General features: G+C 39.2%; 1 protein-coding gene across 31 annotated transcripts in view; it reads left to right on the top strand.

The window, feature by feature from the left end:
* The window catches only part of LOC129857954 (protocadherin alpha-C2-like), a 296503-nt gene that overhangs the window by 149737 nt on the left and 127062 nt on the right, over window positions 1-19704 (top strand). For 16 of the 31 annotated variants that reach the window (XM_055926681.1, XM_055926685.1, XM_055926678.1 and 13 more), the window contains exon 2: window positions 17981-18058. The exons of the other annotated variants lie outside the window; for them this stretch is intronic. In XM_055926681.1, coding sequence (XP_055782656.1) covers window positions 17981-18058 — 78 coding nt within the window. The remainder of the gene's footprint in view (window positions 1-17980; window positions 18059-19704) is intronic. 31 annotated transcript variants of the gene reach the window in all.

Raw genomic sequence — 19704 nt, 5'->3', positions numbered from 1 at the left:
AGTCATTAATTTTAGCTCGTATTACAGTAGCATATACTCTTAGCTAATATTACAGTAGTCTTAGCTAATATTACAGTAGTCTATAATCTTAGCTAATATTACAGTAGTAATTACTCTTAGCTAATATTACAGTAGTCTATACTCTTAGCTACAATTACAGTAGTCTATACTTTTAGCTAATATTACAGTAGTCTTTACTCTTAGCTAATACTACCATAGTTGTTACTCTTAGCTGTAGTCTTAGCTAATATTACAGTCTTTATTACTCTTAGCAAGGATTACAGTAGTCTATACTTTTAGCTAATATTACAGTAGCCATTCCATTAAGCTAATATTACAGTAGTCATTACTCTTAGCTAATATTACAGTAGTCATTAATCTTAGCTAGTATTACAGTAGTCTATACTCTTAGCTAATATTACAGTTGTCCATACTCTTAGCTACAATTACAGTTGACATTACTCTTAGCTAGTTCTACAGTAGTCCGTACTCTTAGCTAATATTACAGTTGTTATTACTCTTAGGTAGTATTACAGTAGTCTATACTCTTAAATTTCACCAGTAATGACTCTTAGCTAATTTGACAGTAATTGTTTCTTAGCTCATATTACACTAACATTACAGTAGTTGTTACTCCCAGCTAATATTACAGTAGTCTATACTCTTAGCTAATATTACAGTAGTCTTTACTGTTAGCTAATATTACAGTAGTAATTACTCTTAGCTAATATTACAGTAGCAAATACTCTTAGCTAATATTACAGTAGTCCTGGCTAATATTACAGTAGTCTTAGCTAATATTACAGCAGTTTTTACTCTTAGCTAATATTACAGTAGTCTTTACTCTCAGCTAATATTACAGTAGTCTTTACTCTCAGCTAATATTACAGTAGTCTTTACTCTTAGCTAGTATTACAGTAGTCTATACTCTTAGCTTAAATTTCAGTAGTAATTACTCTTAGCTAATTTGACAGTAATTGTTTTTCTTAGCTCATATTACACTAATATTACAGTAGTTGTTACTCCTAGCTAATATTACAGTAGTCTTAGCTAATATTACAGTAGTCTTTACTGTTAGCTAATATTACAGTAGTCTTTACTGTTAGCTAATATTACAGTAATAATTACTCTTAGCTAATACTCCAGTAGTCATTACTCTCAGTAATTGTTACAGTGGTCTATACTCTGAGCTAAAATTAAAATATTCTTTACTCTTAGCTGGGATTACAGTAGTCTATACTTTTAGCTAATATTTCAGTTGTCGTTGCTCTTCACTAATATTACAGTAGTCATTACTCTTAGCCTATAAAACATTGGTCTTTGCTAATATTATGGTAGCATGTACTCTTAGCTAATATTACAGTAGTCGTTACTTTTACCTAATATTACAGGAGTATATACTTGTAGCTAATATTGCAGTAGTCGTTACTATTAGCTAATATTACAGTAGTCATTACTCTTAGCTAATATTACAGTATTCTATACTCTTAGCTAATATTACACTAGTCGTTACTTTTAGCTAATATTAAAGTAGTCTTTACTCTCAGCTAATGTTACAGTAATCTTAGCTAATATTACAGTAGTGTTTACTCTTAGCTAGTATTACAGCAGTTTTTACTCTTAGCTAATATTACAGTAGTCTTTACTGTTAGCTAATATTACAGTAGTAATTACTCTTAGCTAATATTACAGTAGCAAATACTCTTAGCTAATATTACAGTAGTCTTTACTGTTAGCTAATATTACAATAGTCTTTACTATTAGCTAATAATACAGTAATAATTACTCTTAGCTAATACTCAAGTAGTCATTACTCTCAGTTAATTGTTACAGTGGTCTATACTCTGAGCTAAAATTAAAATATTCTTTACTCTTAGCTGGGATTACAGTAGTCTATACTTTTAGCTACTATTTCAGTTGTCGTTGCTCTTCACTAATATTACAGTAGTCATTACTCTTAGCTAATAAAACATTGGTCTTTGGTCTTTGCTAATATTATGGTAGCATGTACTCTTAGCTAATATTACAGTAGTCGTTACTCTTACCTAATATTACTGGAGTATATACTCTTAGCTAATATTGCAGTAGTCGTTACTTTTAGCTAATATTACAGTAGTCATTACTCTTAGCTAATATTACAGTATTCTATACTCTTAGCTAATATTACACTAGTCGTTACTTTTAGCTAATATTAAAGTAGTCTTTACTCTCAGCTAATGTTACAGTAGTCTTTACTCTTAGCTAATATTACAATAGTGTTTACTCTTAGCTAGTTCTACAGTAGTTGTTACTCTTAGCTAATTTTACAGAAGTCCATACTCTTAGCTAAAATTACAGTTGACCTAGGTGTCTGGCTAGCTAGCAAACTGTCCATCCAGACTCATATCAAACATCTCCAATCCAAAATCAAATCTAGAGTCGGCTTTCTATTCCGGAACAAAGCCTCCTTCACTCACGCCGCCAAACTTACCCTAGTAAAACTGACTATCCTACCGATCCTCGACTTCGGCGATGTCATCTACAAAATAGCTTCCAATACTCTACTCAGCAAACTGGATGCAGTTTATCACAGTGCCATCCGTTTTGTTACTAAAGCACCTTATACGACCCACCACTGCGACCTGTATGCCCTAGTCGGCTGGCCCTCGCTACATGTTCGTCGTCAGACCCACTGGCTCCAGGTCATCTAAAAGGCTATGCTAGGTAAAGTGCCGCCTTATCTCAGTTCACTGGTCACGATGGCTACACCCACCCGTAGCACGCGCTCCAGCAGGTGTATCTCACTGATCATCCCTAAAGCCAAAACCTCATTTGGACGCCTTTCCTTCCAGTTCTCTGCTGCCTGCGACTGGAACGAATTGCAAAAATCTCTGAAGTTGGAGACTTTTATCTCCCTCAACAACTTTAAAAATCTGCTATCCGAGCAGCTAACCGATCGCTGCAGCTGTACATAGTCCATCTGTAAACTACCCACCCTTTTTTACCTACCTCACCCCCATACTGCTTTTATTTATTTACTTTTCTGCTCTTTTGCACACCAGTATCTCTTCTTGCACGTGATCATCTGATGATTTATCACTCCAGTGTTAATCTGCTAAATTGTAAATATTCGATTTATTGCCTACCTCATGCCTTTTGCACACATTGTATATAGATTCTCTTTTTCTACCATGTTATTGACTTGTTTATTGTTTACTCCATGTGTAACTCTGTGTTGTTGTCTGTTCACACTGCTATGCTTTATCTTGGCCAGGTCGCAGTTGCAAATGAGAACTTGTTCTCAACTAGCCTACCTGGTTAAATAAAGGTGAAATAAAAAAAAAATTAAAAAAAATTACTCTTAGCTAGTTCTACAGTAGTCCGTACTCTTAGCTAATATTACAGTAGTGTTTACTCTTAGCTAGTACTACAGTAGTTGTTACTCTTAGCTAATTTTACAGAAGTCCATACTCTTAGCTAATATTACAGTAGTCATTACTCTTAGCTAATATTACAGTAGTCTTTACTCTTAGCTAATTTTACAGTGTCTTTACTTTCAGCTAATGTTACAGTTGTCTTTACTCTTAGCTAATATTACGGTAGTGTTTACTCTTAGCTAGTACTACAGTAGTCGTTACTCTTAGCTAATTTTACAGTAGTCTTTACTGTTAGCTAATATGACAGTAGTCTTTACTGTTAGCTAATATTACAGTAGTAATTACTCTTAGCTAATATTACAGCAGTCTTAGCTAATATTACAGTATTCTATACTCTTAGCTAATATTACACTAGTCGTTACTTTTAGCTAATATTAAAGTAGTCTTTACTCTCAGCTAATGTTACAGTAGTCTTTACTCTTAGCTAATATTACAGTAGTGTTTACTCTTAGCTAGTACTACAGTAGTTGTTACTCTTAGCTAATTTTACAGAAGTCCATACTCTTAGCTAATATTACAGTAGTCATTACTCTTATCTGGCATTACACCAGTCATTGCTCTTAGCTAATATTACAGTAGTCTTTACTCTTAGCTAATTTTACAGTGTCTTTACTTTCAGCTAATGTTACAGTTGTCTTTACTCTTAGCTAATATTACGGTAGTGTTTACTCTTAGCTAGTACTACAGTAGTCGTTACTCTTAGCTAATTTTACAGTAGTCTTTACTGTTAGCTAATATGACAGTAGTCTTTACTGTTAGCTAATATTACAGTAGTAATTACTCTTAGCTAATATTACAGCAGTCTTAGCTAATATTACAGTAGTCTATACTCTTAGATAATTTTACAGTAGTCTTTACTCTTAGATCATATTAAAGTAGTCTATACTCTTAGTTAATATTACAGTAGTCCATACTCTTAGCTAAAATTACAGTTGACATTACTCTTAGCTAGTTTTACAGTAGTCCATATTTGAGCTAATATTACAGTAGTTGTTACTCTTAGCAAGTATTACAGTAGTCTAGACTTTTAGCTAATATTTCAGTAGTTGTTACTCTTAGCTAATATCACAGTAGTCTGTACTCTTAGCTAATATTACAGTTGTCATTACTCTTCGGTAGTATTACAGTAGTCTATGCTCTTATATTTCACTAGTAATTACTCTTAGCTAATTTGACAGTAATTGTTTTTCTTAGCTCATATTACACTAATATTACAGTAGTTGTTACTCTTAGCTAATATTACAGAAGTCCATACTCTTAGCTAATATTACAGTAGTCATTACTCTTAGCTAGTATTACAGTAGTCTATACTCTTAGCTAATTTTACAGTAGTCGTTACTTTTAGCTAATATTACAGTAGTCTTTACTCTCAGCTAATGTTACAGTAGTCTTTACTCTTAGCTAATGTTACGGTAGTGTTTACTCTTATCTAGTACTACAGTAGTCGTTACTCTTAGCTAATTTTACAGAAGTCCATACTCTTAGCTAATATTACAGCAGTCATTACTCTTAACTAATATTACAGTATTCTATACTCTTAGCTAATATTACAGTAGTCGTTACTTTTAGCTAATATTACAGTTGTCTTTACTCTTAGCTAATATTACAGTGTCTTTACTCTCAGCTGATGTTACAGTGGTCTATACTCTTAGCTAATATTACAGTAGTCATTCCTTTAAGTTAATTTTACAGTAGTCTTTACTCTTAGCTAATATTACAGTAGTTGCTACTTTCAACTAATTTTACAGAAGTCCATACTCTTAGCTAATATTACAGTAGTCATTACTCTTAGCTGGCATTACAGCAGTCATTACTCTTAACTAATATTACAGTATTCTATACTCTTAGCTAATATTACACTAGTCGTTACTTTTAGCTAATATTACAGTAGGTATTATAATATTACATCAGTTTTTACTCTTTGCTAATTTTACAGTTGTCTATACTCGCAGCTAATATTACAGTTGTATAAACTCTTAGTACTATTACAGTAGTCCTTACTCTTAGCTAAAATCACAGATGTCTTTACTCTTTGCTATTATTACAGTAGTCGTTATTCTTAGCTAATGTGACAGCTGTCTTTACTCTTAGCTAATATTAATATCGTTAATCTTAGCTGGGATTACAGTAGTATATACTTTTAGCTATATTTCAGTAGTCGTTACTCTTTGCTGATATTAGTCTTTATTATTCTTAGGTAATACTACAGTAGTCGTTACTCTTAGCTAATATTACAGCAGTCTTTACTCTTAGCTAATGTTACAGTAGAATATACTCTCAGCTAATATTACAGTAGTTGTTCCTCTTAGTTAAAATCACAGCGGTCTTTACTCTTAGCTAATATTACAGTAGTCTCTACTCTTACTTAATATTACTGTAGTCTTTACTCTTAGCTAATATTACAGTAGTCTTTACTCTCAGTAATTGTTACAGTGGTCTATACTCTTAGCTAAAATTACAATATTCGTTACGCTTAGCTAATATTACAGCAGTCTTTACTCTTAGCTAATATTACATCAGTCTTTACGCTTAGGTAATATTACAGTGGTCTTTACTCTTAGCTAATATTACAGCAGTCTTTGCTATTAGCTAATTTTACTGTAGTCGTTACTCTTAGCTAACATTGCAGTAGTCATTACTCTTTCAAATTTTTACAGTATTTTTTACAATTTGCTAATTTTCAGTAGTCGTTAATCTTAGCTAATATTACAGTAGTCTAAACTCTTGGCTAATATTACAGTCTTCGTTAGTCTTAGCTGGGATTACAGTAGTCTATAATTTTAGCTAATATTGCAGTAGTCGTAACTCTTAGCTAATATTACAGTAGTCGTTACTCTTAGCTAGGATTACAGTAGTCTATATTCTTAGCTAATATTACTGTATTCATTACTCTTAGCAAATATCACAGTAGTCATTTCTCTTAGCTGTACTTTTAGCTAATATTACAGTCTTCATGCCTCTTAGCTAAGATTGCAGTAGTCAATAATTTTAGCTAATATTACAGTAGTTGTTACTCTCAGCTAATATTACAGTTGTCGTTTCTCTTAGCTAATGTTACATCAGTTATTACTCTTACCTAATATTACGGTAGTCGTTACTCTTAGCTAATATTACAACAGTTTTTAATATTATTTAATATTACAGTAGTCGTTACTCTTTGCTGTACTTTTAGCTAATATTACAGTCTGCATTACTCTTATCTAAGATTACAGTAGTCGTTACTTTTAGCTAATCTTACATCAGTTGTTACTCTTATCTAATATTACGGTAGTTGTTACTCTTAGCTAATATTACAGTTGTCGTTACTCTTACCTAATATTACAATAGTCGTTACACTTATCTAGTATTATAGTAGTCTATACTTTTAGCTAATATTTCAGTTGTCATTACTCTTAGCCACTATTACATAATTTGTCGTTTCTCTTACCTAATATTAGAGTAGTCTTTAAGCTTAGCTAATATTACAGCAGTCGTACTCTTAGCTAATATTACAGGCGTCGTTACTCTTAGCTAATACTACAGTAGTCGTTACTCTTAGCTAATATTACATTAGTCCTTACTCTTATCTAATATTACTGTATTCTTTACTCTTAGCTAATATTACAGCCGCCTTTACTTGGCTAATATTGCAGTAGTCCATACTCTTAGCTAACATTACAGTAATCTTTACTCTTAGCTAATTTTACAGTATTCTTTACTCTTAGACCAAACAGCAGCTGCTGATCCTGGGTCTGGCATCATCGGTGAATCCCCTGGAGACTGAGCTGGCTTGAGGTCACTAGGAGGTTGCATCCAAGTCACTGAGCCAGAAGAGCCAGACAGTACATAGTTATACAACGTAAACACACTTTGTTGAATGTCCACTTGCAGAATGATGGTTGAAGAAAAGGAAGGTGATTGTATTTGTTGCAATGTTACCTTGGTCTCATTCAAGAACCTGAAATTGGTTGTACCACATTGCAACATTTTTTATTATCTTGAACTCAGCCCTCCTAAGCTTCTTGACCCCACACAGTGTAATCATGCACTCCCAATGCAGGCTGAGTAGAGGTAGGAAGCCTACAATTGAATGTGGCCACAGTTGCTGCAAACTTCACTGATGAATCCATCCAATGTTTACTTTATTCACGGATGGAAGATTGAATTGAGAGTGTTTTTATGGCTGTTGGAGAGAGCAGAGAGCAGTGTCCCCATCTGCAGGGGTCTGACTCCCCTGATGCCATTTGCCCCATAACCTGGGTAATGCTGGGCCTGTTATGAGCGCATTCAGTTGTGTGTAAAATGTCCCATGTGGGCCGACGTCCTGTATGTTCACCCACACATAGGCTACACACATATACTGTACACAGGTCTAAACTCACTCCACGCACGCACGCACGCACGCACGCACACACACACACACACACACACACACACACACACACACACACACACACACAAACAGGTGTTTCAGGCTGGCCTTATGCATGACAGCATGACATGTGTATTTCTAAAACCAGCACTCTCTGACATGCGAGAATGGGCCAGGTCTCCGATGACTCACCGCCATTCTCTCTCTACTCCAATTGCCTGTACAGATAATTGCAATGCAGAACACTATATTCACAGGTTAATGGGAGGAAGACATTCCTGTGTTTGCTTCTTTTATCTAACTGTATCCTTTTAAGGTTATCAGCCTTGCTGGAAATCTTTCTTTGACACATTTTGAGCCTCTCTTTCCTGGAAATAACTGCTGACGATGTTGACAACTTGAGGCCTGGACTGTGTGACTCATCTAGCCCACATATAGCTTTTTATTTCACTGTCTGTCTGTCTGTCTGTCTCTCTCTCTCTCTCTCTCTCTCTCTCTCTCTCTCTCTCTGTCTGTCTGTCTGTCTGTCTGTCTGTCTGTCTGTCGGCTTTTTTTTTAGGGAGACCATCTGCCATAGAGGAGATTTTTTTGAGATTTGGCATTTTTGGTTAATAATGGTATTATAATAGCTTAACGTCAATGAGACAACCATCTCCTGCGCAGGGAGGCAGACCTGCTCAGGCTTTGTCCGTCAAACATATTTATCCACTCTTCTTTAGTGTATAGTATGTGTGTCTATATGTGTGTGTCTTTGTGTGTGTGCAGGTTAAAGCTTCCCCTGCCTCTGCTCCTGTCAGTCAGTACTCTCCTCTCTTATCTTTCCCGCCATCTACTGTGCCGTCCTGTATGAATTAAACAGTGGGATGTGAGTGTTGTGGATGAGAATTACACTATTAGACTGAATGACTGAGACAGCTCTATACCCCTTCTACCTCCATCTCTCACTCTCTCCCTCCATCTTTCCCCCTTCCCTCTCCATCTCCCTCCCCTCTCCATCACTCGCCTTTATTCTCACAGCCACTGTGAGAATAGTTCGTCTTTCTGGTTCCCTCTTCCTCTGTCCTTCTTTTTTCCATCTTTCTTTCTTTCTATCACTCTCTCTCTCTCGCTCCCTCTCTCTCTCTCTCTCTCTCTCTCTCTCTCTCCATTTTGCCTTCTTTTTCACACACAGCGGATCTTGCTATCTCGACCTCCTCCCACACAGCCAGTTTCTCCCTCGTTCGTTCTCTCTCTCTTGTGCCCCCTTCTGTCTCCTAGTGTGAGTGCAGTCGGATGTAAAATGTCTGAAACCTCCCTCTTTCTCTGTCTTCCTGTGCTTGCTGTATTGGATGTCTCCTCTCCTATGTTCTATCCTTTTCTGTTTCCTTGTCCATATTTAGTTTTTTTATTACTTCATCATTTCTTTCTCATTTCCCCCCACCTCTTATTCCTTTCCGTTTTCCTTTAATTTTCTTTTCTTTCTTTCCTCTCCTCTCCTTTCCGTTCCCTTCCTTTTCTTTCCTCCCTCCTTTCCTTTCCTCTTTGCAGTCTCAGTCAATCTGTCTCTTTGTCTGTAGGGACAGTCTTCACCCCACACTCTTGGTAAATAAGTGTTCCAAAAGGGTTCTTCGGCTGTCCCCATGGGATAACCCTTTTTGGTTCCAGGTAAAACTCTTTTGGGTTCCTTGTAGAACCCTCTGTGGAAAAGGTTCTACCTGGCACTAAAAGGGTTCTAGCTGGAACCAAGAAAGTTTCTTCAAAGGGTTCTATGGGGTCAGCCGAACAACCCTTTTAGGCCCTAGACCTTTTTCTTTCTAAGAGTTCATTGTCCGTCTGTCTGTCTGTCTGTCTATGGGGACTGTCCTCTCCTCTCTACTCTCTCGCTCTGTTCCTCTGTCCTATCTGTACCCCATCCTCTCTTCTCTCTTCGGGGAACTGGGGCTTTCAGTAGTGCTGCATATTTCAGTGTACCAGTCCCTCTCACCTGTGTGTGTGGCTGTGACAGGAACAATGAGAGGGAAAGGGCTCCCATTTCACAGTTTGTCTTAGTTGCTTTTTAGGAACCAATGCTGAAGTCTTGTACTGTATCTGTGCGGTGAGTTTTCTGGACTCTTTGTGTCACTCTGACGAAGTTCTAACTGAGTAGTAGTTGATTGTTTGTGACAGTGTAGTAGTATGTGGTTTTTGACTATGTGATTCTGGGTAGGTTCTTAGACAATACTTTATGTGAGACACCCCTGTTTTCAATACCTTTTAATACCTCACCTTGCGAGGATAAAGGCACTGAGACTTTTTCTAAAATGATGAGATTGGAGAAGGAATCTTAGACCATGCCTCCATACAGAATCTTTCCAGATCATTGAGGAAAATAGAGCTCTTTGGCCACGGATATCAGTGGTGGACTTTGCTTCGAAAGAAATAGGCATATGTAGAACAGAACCCCATACCATAGTTATGGTAAAATATGGTGCTGGATCTTTGATGTTATGGGGCTATTTTACCACCACTGGTCCTGGTTCCCTTGTTAACCCTTGTGTGGTGTTCATGTTTTGGTTTTTCACCCAATTTTCGCAGGTCTGATGGACCCACAACATTATTCGATTTTTTTTAAACAATACATCTATAACAATTTAGGTAAAAATACTTAATTAATAGATGTTGACATATCAATTACAAGCAATACATGCTTCATATTTGCCATTTACCTCTGCTAATGTAGATCACATTTAATAAAAGTTCTACGCATTTAAAAAAAAAAAAAAATGTGATTTTTGTCAACAGAAATCAATTAGAATCAAGACATGGGTGGAATAAATCATGTTTATCTTGAACAAGTATAAATGAAACAAAGTTTTCATCACTATTGATGTTTATTGCTTTGATTAGAACAAATTGGAAGGACACACTGAACACAAATTCAAATTAAGGCCGGTCTACACACAACATGAGGGACAGAGTTTTACTGTCTGTGGGTTGCAAATGTATTTCTTGCACTTGATGCATGTGTACTGTGTCTTCCTGTCCTTCTTGGGTCCACACACATCGCAGCGCTTCTTCTAGAATGATGATAACACTTAGTTCAGGAATTTTACTAGCATCTCACTCACTCAGTCACATATATAGTTACAGCAGGCCAAGGTAAGAGAGTCAGACACACACACACATGCAACAACATCACTCACACTTCTGGTATTGGAGTTGTTGGTTATGTGGGTCGGGCGGATGGGGAACCAGCATCCTCCTCCTGAATCATCCTTACGATGGCTGCAAAAGCTGGGGTGCTTGGGATATGTTGCCTCCTCTGGATTTGAGGTCTTACCAATTCCTTGCCCAGCTCCTCGAGAAAGAGAGTGAAGTAAAAAAGTTTTTGCATGTGATGTTGTGGCAACAGAGTCCCGGTGTCACGTCCAGGACAACTCGCATCCCTTGGTTCTTCTCAGGGGCTCTTCCATCTGGCTTCCCCGTATACACCTGCAAGTTCCAAGGATATGATGAAGCAGCATCACAGGCTGCCCAGATCTTGATTCCATATTTTGTGGGTTTAGACGGTATGTACTGCCTGAAGGGGCAGCGGCCCCTAAATGGCATAAGCTGCTCATCAACAGTAATATTGGGCCCAGGGTTGTAAAACAGGGGAAGGCGGTCCACCCACTTTTCCCACACTCGTTTGATTGCAGCTAGCTTGTCTCTCTACCGGCGAGCTGGTCTGGTGTCTCGGTTATCGAAGCGGATAATCCTGGAAATAATGTGGAAGTTTTCCAGAGACATTGTTGCACAGAAAAGTTCTCTGTTGCATCCTTATCACGTTGGCAGCCATGCGGGGTGGCTCATTCCTTGGGCAAGAAGACCACTCAAATTCACTTTTTTTTTTACATCCATATTTCTCGTCCTGCAGGCTGCTGATGAGCTGGTTGCTGACAGGCTGGTTGCTGACAGGCTGGTCCTGGGGCTGGCTTAGGGTCAATCTCCTCCTCATCTTCCAACTCACTGTCAGACTCCGAATTGACAGATGCATGATCTTCATATTTGGAAAATCCTTCATCTTCCAAAGTGGAAGACACTCCATCCACACTGGCTTCTCTCTTTGCAAAAATGATTTCTAAGACCCTCTGAGCAGAGATTCCTTTTGCCATACTGATAGGGTAGAGTGTGGGAAAATACAGATTTTTTTACAATGCATCGAAATAATGAATTCTAATAATATTGTGCAGGTTCCCACAAGACATTGTGTAGTTTCACACACTACAAAGGGTAGAGTGTGAGAAAAGAGGGAGACAGACAGACAGTCAGGGAGGCAGACAGGTTATTGGTGCTATGTTGAAACAGCAGGCCCAGGTAGGAGGAAGACAGAGTGAAGGCACACAGCAAACCTTTTTGTTAAATTTTTTACTTGTTTTCACCAACGCACACACTTTTACACACTTTTATTACTTACGGGTCCAGTGGACCCAGACACCACATATGTAACATAAATGTGTAAAGGGGTGCACAGTGTACATTCAATGAAAATGTGTTAATATACATGTCCTTCACAGAAAAGGAGCTAACCCCATTGAAAATCAATGCAATCAATTTGAATCAACTCGATTCAAACCACAGGGTGAAATGTATTGTTTTGTATTGCTACGTATTACTGCACTGTTGGAGCTAGAAACACAAGCATTTTGCTTTACCTGTGATAACATCTATAAATATGTTATGCGACCAGTAACATATGATTCGTTTTTCTTTTCCTTTAATTTGTATTTTTTTAAAGGGGTAGATTGTAGCTTCCATCAATGTAATTGTCAGCATCATTTCCAATCCTCCATATACTTTTGTTGTAAAAAAATATATATCTTTTTTTTTATTCACAAAAAAAAAAATCAATTTTTTTTGTATACTTTTACCCTTTCCTCTCCCCAATTTCATCGTATCCAATTGGTAGTTACAGTCTTGTCTCATCGCTGCAACTCCCGTACGGACTCAGGAGAGGCGAAGGTCGAGAGCCGACCCAACCAAGTACCACTGCTTCTTGACACAATTCCCACTTAACCCGGAAGCCAGCCACACCAATGTGTCGGAGGAAACACTGTACACTTGGCGACCGTGTCAGCGTGCATCCACCCAGCCCACCACAGGAGTCGGAAGAGGGCGATGGGACAAGGATATCACTGCCGGCCAAACCATCCCTTAACCCTTGATGACGGCTTTGCACACTCTTGGCATTCTCTCAACCAGCTTCATGAGGTAGTCAACTGGAATGCATTTCAATTAACAGGTGTGGCTTGTTAAAAGTTAATTTGTGGAATTTCTTTCCTTCTTAATGCGTTTGAGACAATCAGTTGTGTTGTGACAAGGTAGGGGTGGTATACAGAAGATAGCCCTATTTAGTAAAAAAACAAGTCCGTATTATGGCAAGAACAGCTCAAATAAGCAAAGAGAAACGACAGTCCATCATTACTTTCAGACATGAAGGTCAGTCATTCCGGAAAATTTCATGAACTTTGAAAGTTTCTTCAAGTGCAGTCGCAAAAACCATCAAGTGCTATGATGAAACTGGCTATCATGAGGACCGCCACAGGAAAGGAAGACCCAGAGTTACCTCTGCTGCACAGGATACGTGCATTAGGGTTACCAGCCTCAGAAATTGCAGCCCAAATAAATGCTTCACAGAGTTCAAGTAACAGACACATCTCAACATCAACTGTTCAGAGGAGACTGTGTGAATCATGCCTTCATGGTCAGATTGCTGCAAAGAAACCACTACTAAAGGACACCAATAACAATAAGAAACTTGCCTGGGACAAAAACATGAGCAATGGACATTAGGCCGGTGGAAATCTGTCCTTTGGTCTGATAAGTCCAAATTTGAGATTTTTGATTCCAACCGCCTCATGTCCTCAACTGGCAGCTTCATTAAATTATACCCGCAAAACACCAGTCTCAACGTCAACAGTGAAGAGGCGACTCCGGGATGCTGGCCTTCTAGGCAGAGCTCCAAAGAAAAAGCCATATCTCAGACTGGCCAATAAAAAGAAAAGATTAAGGTGGGCAAAATAACACAGACACTGGAAAGAGGAACTGGAGCATCCCGGAGTCGCCTCTTCACTGTTGACGTTGAGACTGGTGTTTTGCTGGTACTATTTACTGAAGCTGCCATTTGAGGACTTGTGAAGCGTCTGTTTCTCAAACTAGACACTAATGTACTTGTCCTCTTGCTCAGTTGTGCACCGGGGCTTCCCACTCCTCTTTCTATTCTGGTTAGAGACAGTTTTGCGCTGTTCTGTGAAGGGAGTAGTACACAGCGTTGTACGAGATCTTCGGTTTCTTGGCAATTTCTCGCATGGAATAGCCTTCATTTCTCAGACCAAGAATAGACTGACAAGTTTCAGAAGAAAGTACTTTGTTTCTGGCCATTTTGAGCCTGTAATCGAACCCACAAATGCTGATGCTCCAGATACTCAACTAGTCTAAAGAACACCAGTTTTATTGCTTCTTTAAATCAGAACAACAGTTGCAAAAGGGTAACATAACATAATTGCAAAAGGGTTTTCTAATATTCAATTAGCCTTTTAAAATGATAAACTTGGATTAGCTAACACAACATGCCAATGAAACACAGGAGTGATGGTTGTTGATAATGGGCCTCTATACGCTTTTGTAGATATTCCATAGAAAAATCAGCCGTTTCCAGCTACGATAGTCATTTACAACATTACAATGTCTACACTGTATTTCTGATAATTTTGATATTATTTGAATGGACAAAAATATGTGCTTTTCTTAAAAAAAACATGGACATTTCGACGTGACCCCAAACTTTTGAACGGTAGTGTATATATATATATATATATATATTTATTTAAAATATATTTTCCTTCATAATTTCCCCCTAACCCTACCACCCCTCACCTAATTGGAGTAAACTAATGGACAACAACACTTAGGCTTCTACTTCCAGCTTTTTGTTTTTAATCCCACAATTCAGCTACCCTCAACCCCTCCCATCTATCTCTGAAGACCATCCAGTTTTGTTTTTGACATATGTTTTTAACTGTGTTGTTTCACAAAAGTTCTGAACCTACAGTATATATATATATATATTTACGGACACAGTAGATTTGACATTAGTTATCTTGTTGTTTTTAGTCCCACCCGTCAGCTCCACTCACCCCCTCCCATCTATCTCTGATCAGCATCGTGTTGTGATTTGAAGAGGGTAGTCCATAAGTGCAGATGAAGGATATCAAGGATCTGAAAATATTCTTTATGGAGGAATGGTCTAAGATCCCACCCAATGTGTTCTTCAATCTCATAAAAGGTTTTAGTAAACGTCTCTGTGCCATTATCCTCAGGGTATGAGGTATTGAAAGGGATTGAAAAAGGGGTGCCAATACATATGAGCCCTATCTTTTTGAGAAAAAAAATATTACTTGTTTCACAAAATCTCTTTCTCTGAGCAATTGTATTAATATAAAATAATATAGTTTCCCTTTTTTTTTAAACCTATATAGCTCAGTATTTGAATCATTTATTTTTTACAGTCTTTTTTTCGCTCATCTTAATCAAGGGTGCTAATAACTTTGGACCTGAGTGTGTGCGTGTCTGTGTGTATGTGCTTACGTGTGCATGTGTGTGTGTGTGTGTGTGTGTGTGTGTGTGTGCATGTATGCCTGTGTACATGCGTGTGCGTGCGTCTGTAGGGTCACGTACACTGAACCCTCTCAGCGCCAGTCTGCAGGCTATCCTATCAGTCATGCTCCATGTTTCATAAAGCATTCTGATGAGACCGGGATGGATGGTTTAGAATTCAGCAGTGTGTCATAGCTAGTAATGATGGAGGATTGATGGTTTAGAGATCCCCATGCATCATCACACTACATCAGCTACTCTGATGAAGTAGGCCAGATACCATATTATCCACAATGCATCACACTGGATAACGAGACCAAAGTCTGACTCTGAAAGGAGTTGTGTGTCAAAAGAAAATATTATTTCGAAACAATCGCACAAAGACAAAAAAAAGCACCCAAACATAACATGTGATGTAATTCTGTTTCCCTTCTTGGCTGGTTGTGATTGGAGGAGAGAGTAGCGTGGTCATGCAGTTGCTTTGTTAATCTCCTGTTTACGTCCAACTATCTAATCCTCATTCACTTTCCAGTCCCCTCTAACATAGTTCCATAGTTCTGAAGCAAAGTGTCTGTGGGCCCACGTGTCATTCCTATGACCTTGTCTAGCTCTTGCTACAAACGCACAATGCTCCCAAATTCCTCCAAATCCCGTTTCGTGAATACCTCCATTCTGCCCGCGCTGTCAGTATTCCCAGTTTTCCAGGATTAGGGTGGCCGCTAAACCGTGTCTAAGTGACAATTCCACTTTGGTGCTTGCGCAATGCGATTATAGGGAATGATCTTCATGTCGCAGTGGATGTATAAGACCAGAGCAGGGGGGAGAGAACAAACAGAGACGCCAGTCATTCTCAGTCTCAGGAGCCGGTGACTCCCGCCCGCCCGCCGTCCTCCTCTACTCCTCTCACCGTCTTTTACTAGTCTTCTCTTTCTCCCTATATTTTTCTGTTTTGGGGGATTTTTCCACTTTTTTTATTATTTTTTATTATTATTTTTGCAGCGCTGTCAGTCTTTCTCTCGCTATTTACTCCCATACAGTAGGTTGCAAATGGCAGGAATAACTCGTGAAAACGGCCCGGGTTAACAGGGTTTTTAGTACCTCTAAGGAGCTGTAATATATGGTGGACATGTAACCTCCACACAGGGCTACCAATGAAAGGGTAACATCAACACACACACGTGCAGGCATACACACACACACACACACACACACACACACACACACACACACACACACACACACACACACACACACACACACACACACACACACACACACACACACACACACACACACACACACTAAACTCGGTTCATTTGAAGTGGGAAGCATGTCCTTTTTCATTTGCTTGTTGATGATGCATCTAGGTGACTACGTTTTGATGTTGAAAGTGGAAGATGATGTTTCATGTTTTCTAAGAAGAACTACAGAGAAAACTGAGGCTTTGCGAACGGATGAGTTCTGGAAAGGGGAGCAGGCTGAGAAACTCTTTCAAACTGCTTCCAAAGTGTCTCACTCTGCAGACCAGAGCTCCACTGCATTATTCAGTCCTATTTAAATAAGTGTGTCGAGGCCTCTTGCACCAAGGCTGGACCTGCACTGAACTCACTGCACTGCACACTGCTTGAATATATCATGTTACATATGAAGGAGACTGGTATCACACAATACATTTAGACCTTAGTGCCTCCTCCTATATCTATATCTCTATTGAGAGAGGGACAATGTCGTAGTGTAGATGATTCGGGTTGTCTCTTTGAGAAACACGGTGTGCCCAGGTTTTCGATTGCTGTGCAAATGTAGATTTGCTCTGTGTCTGCAGCGAGTCATTGTGTTGATGAGTATCTAGCTGAGCGCTTGCTTGGTGATATTAGGCAGGCACACAGCTGTGTACTCTGTCCCTCGTTTCTTACACGGTGGGAGATTTCCTTTTTCATTTCCGCAGGGGAGAAAGACACATGCACGGCAGCATCCCAAACAGATTTAATAACTGAACCATGGTTATCGTTTATGTGGTGTGTGTCTGAGTGGCTGTGATTCGGAGCATGTATTTATGAAGCAATATGTGGTTTTGTGGGGGGTGGGTGGGAGTGTTTGTGTCATGTGTGGCAAATCAGTTCATCTCATCTCTGGTAGAGAGGCAGGATCTAGGGAGAACAAAGGAACTGAAGGAAAAATCTCCCCCTCCTGGTGAAAGGCTGAACTAAATCTATCACTGTGTGTGTGTGTGTGTGTGTGTGTGTGTGTGTGTGTGTGTGTGTGTGTGTGTGTGTGTGTGTGTGTGTGTGTGTGTGTGTGTGTGCGTGTGTGTGCGTGTTTGCGTGTTTGCGTGTTTGCATCTATTGCCAATGTGTTTCTGTGTTTCTATTCATTTAGATAAAGATAGTGGGGTCCAGGCCATATTCCTTCACTTATACTCATATGTGTGCATGTGTAACATTTATTAAACGCTTTGTGAATTTCACCAGGTTTATTTACATTGTGTCAAGTTAAAGCATGACTGCGTTCTTGGCAATACGGACATGTTTCTATTTTTCCCTGCAAACCTAACAGATGGGGGTTGGGGGATCATGATATTTGTGCGCTACAAATGTTTGTTATGTTTCTCTTTTGGATACAGATGAGAAGTGAAACATTAAGGCAGGATCCTCGAAGTCGCCCCCAGTCTCTCTCACACACACAACCCAGAAAACTAACGGTATAGTAAAATCCCTGAATATACATGTCTCAATGTGTTACGTAGCTATACATGTCGTCTCAGTCTCCCTCAGCGTCTCCCTATAAGTGTGTAACAGTGTGTCACTGGCAATAGTGTCACTGACATTGTGTGTACGTAATAGGTCGTCCTTGTGGGGTCCCCGTCCTTGGTGCATGGTAGTGCTCGTCAGAATGGGGAAATGAGGGAGGGCTGGGGGGGAATAGGAGGGAGGCAGCATGTGTGTCACCAGGGGGGGGTTAGAGAATATATTATGCTGTGGAGCTCTTACCCCGCTGGAGGTGGTCCCAAGGGGACTGTAAATCTACCGGACACCACCTGTGTCCCCAGCCACTCCGAGAGCCAATCAAAGAGCCTGTTATAGGCGTGGTGGAGGTTTGGACAGCCTATCAGAGTGATTACTGCCGATGTCTGTTGTGTGGATATCCAATCAAACAGCCAACCATAGCCTTGGTTTTAATGGCATGGTTAGTGTCCTGGCCTTTATATTGCTAAAGCAATCCATTTGTTGGATTAAATGTAGTCGTTTTATGCAATAACTCAATTTATATTAGCCACACACACACACACACACTCACGCAGACATGCACGCAAGCACGCACGCACACAACACACGCGCACACACCCCAGCTAGCACATAACGTTCTGAGAACCATATGTTGCTTAGAGCTTAGAGCTTGGTGACAGCGTGGTTGTGCCTATGCTTATTTTGCATACAACCTTCCCATAACATTTCCTACAGGTTTCCTCATGGTTCTATTTCAAGTCATGCTCTCAAGTTGTCCAGAGAACGTTAATAAACAACGTTCTTCTGTGGGAATTCCAGGACTTCAGCATAATGTTTTCTGGAGGTTTCCTCATCGTTCTATTTAAAGTAATGTTCTTAGAAGATTGAACACGTACAAACACACAGGTGTGATAATTCTACAGTGGTCCCTGCAGCGTGCGCTCAAACCGGTGGGATTAGAACACTTATTTAGAACGTCCAGTTACGGCAGATGCAACAGTCAGCGTTTGAGCTGGCCACTGTTCTTTACAATGTTATGTCCTCAATGTGAGCAGTGTAGCTACAGCATAACACAATTCTCATCTAAACCGGAAGATGTAGGCTACGTTAGCCGTAGCGCTAACTGAAGAATATAATGATAATGTAATAAGGTACTTACTTTGATTGAAACGCACACATGTCCGAAGTTATAATTAGTAAGGAAAACAACAATGAAGGTCAGCCAGAAAATTTGCCGGGGGGGGGGGGGGGGGGGGGGGGCAAGTTCTGAAGTTCTGTTCTGACTGGAGATATGCAAATGTCTGCACAGTTGATCTGGGGAAACACTGGGGAAGTGCTTGGGCCCTCGTTCGAAGAGAGAAGTTTGTCCGGCTCAGTAATACCCCAAACGTAAATTGTCGTCAACAGCGAAATGAGCTACTTCTATGTGAATTAATGAGGAGGCGGGAACACACCTCAATTCAAACGGTTGTTCGAAAATAAAACTTGTTCGAAAATAATTAGAAATTGACAAGTTGAAACATAGCCTATACTGTAGATAATTAACAGGCAGCATGCCTTGGTTTGAGTTAACTTTCCTGTTGCGTAACAATCACATTTTGGAACAGTGAGTACATTCTGA

The sequence above is a fragment of the Salvelinus fontinalis genome, chromosome 6, assembly GCF_029448725.1.
Source record: "Salvelinus fontinalis isolate EN_2023a chromosome 6, ASM2944872v1, whole genome shotgun sequence".
In the NCBI taxonomy this organism is placed as follows: domain Eukaryota; kingdom Metazoa; phylum Chordata; class Actinopteri; order Salmoniformes; family Salmonidae; genus Salvelinus; species Salvelinus fontinalis.
Note: the sequence above shows the minus strand (reverse complement) of the source record. Positions and strands in the feature narration are given on the sequence as shown.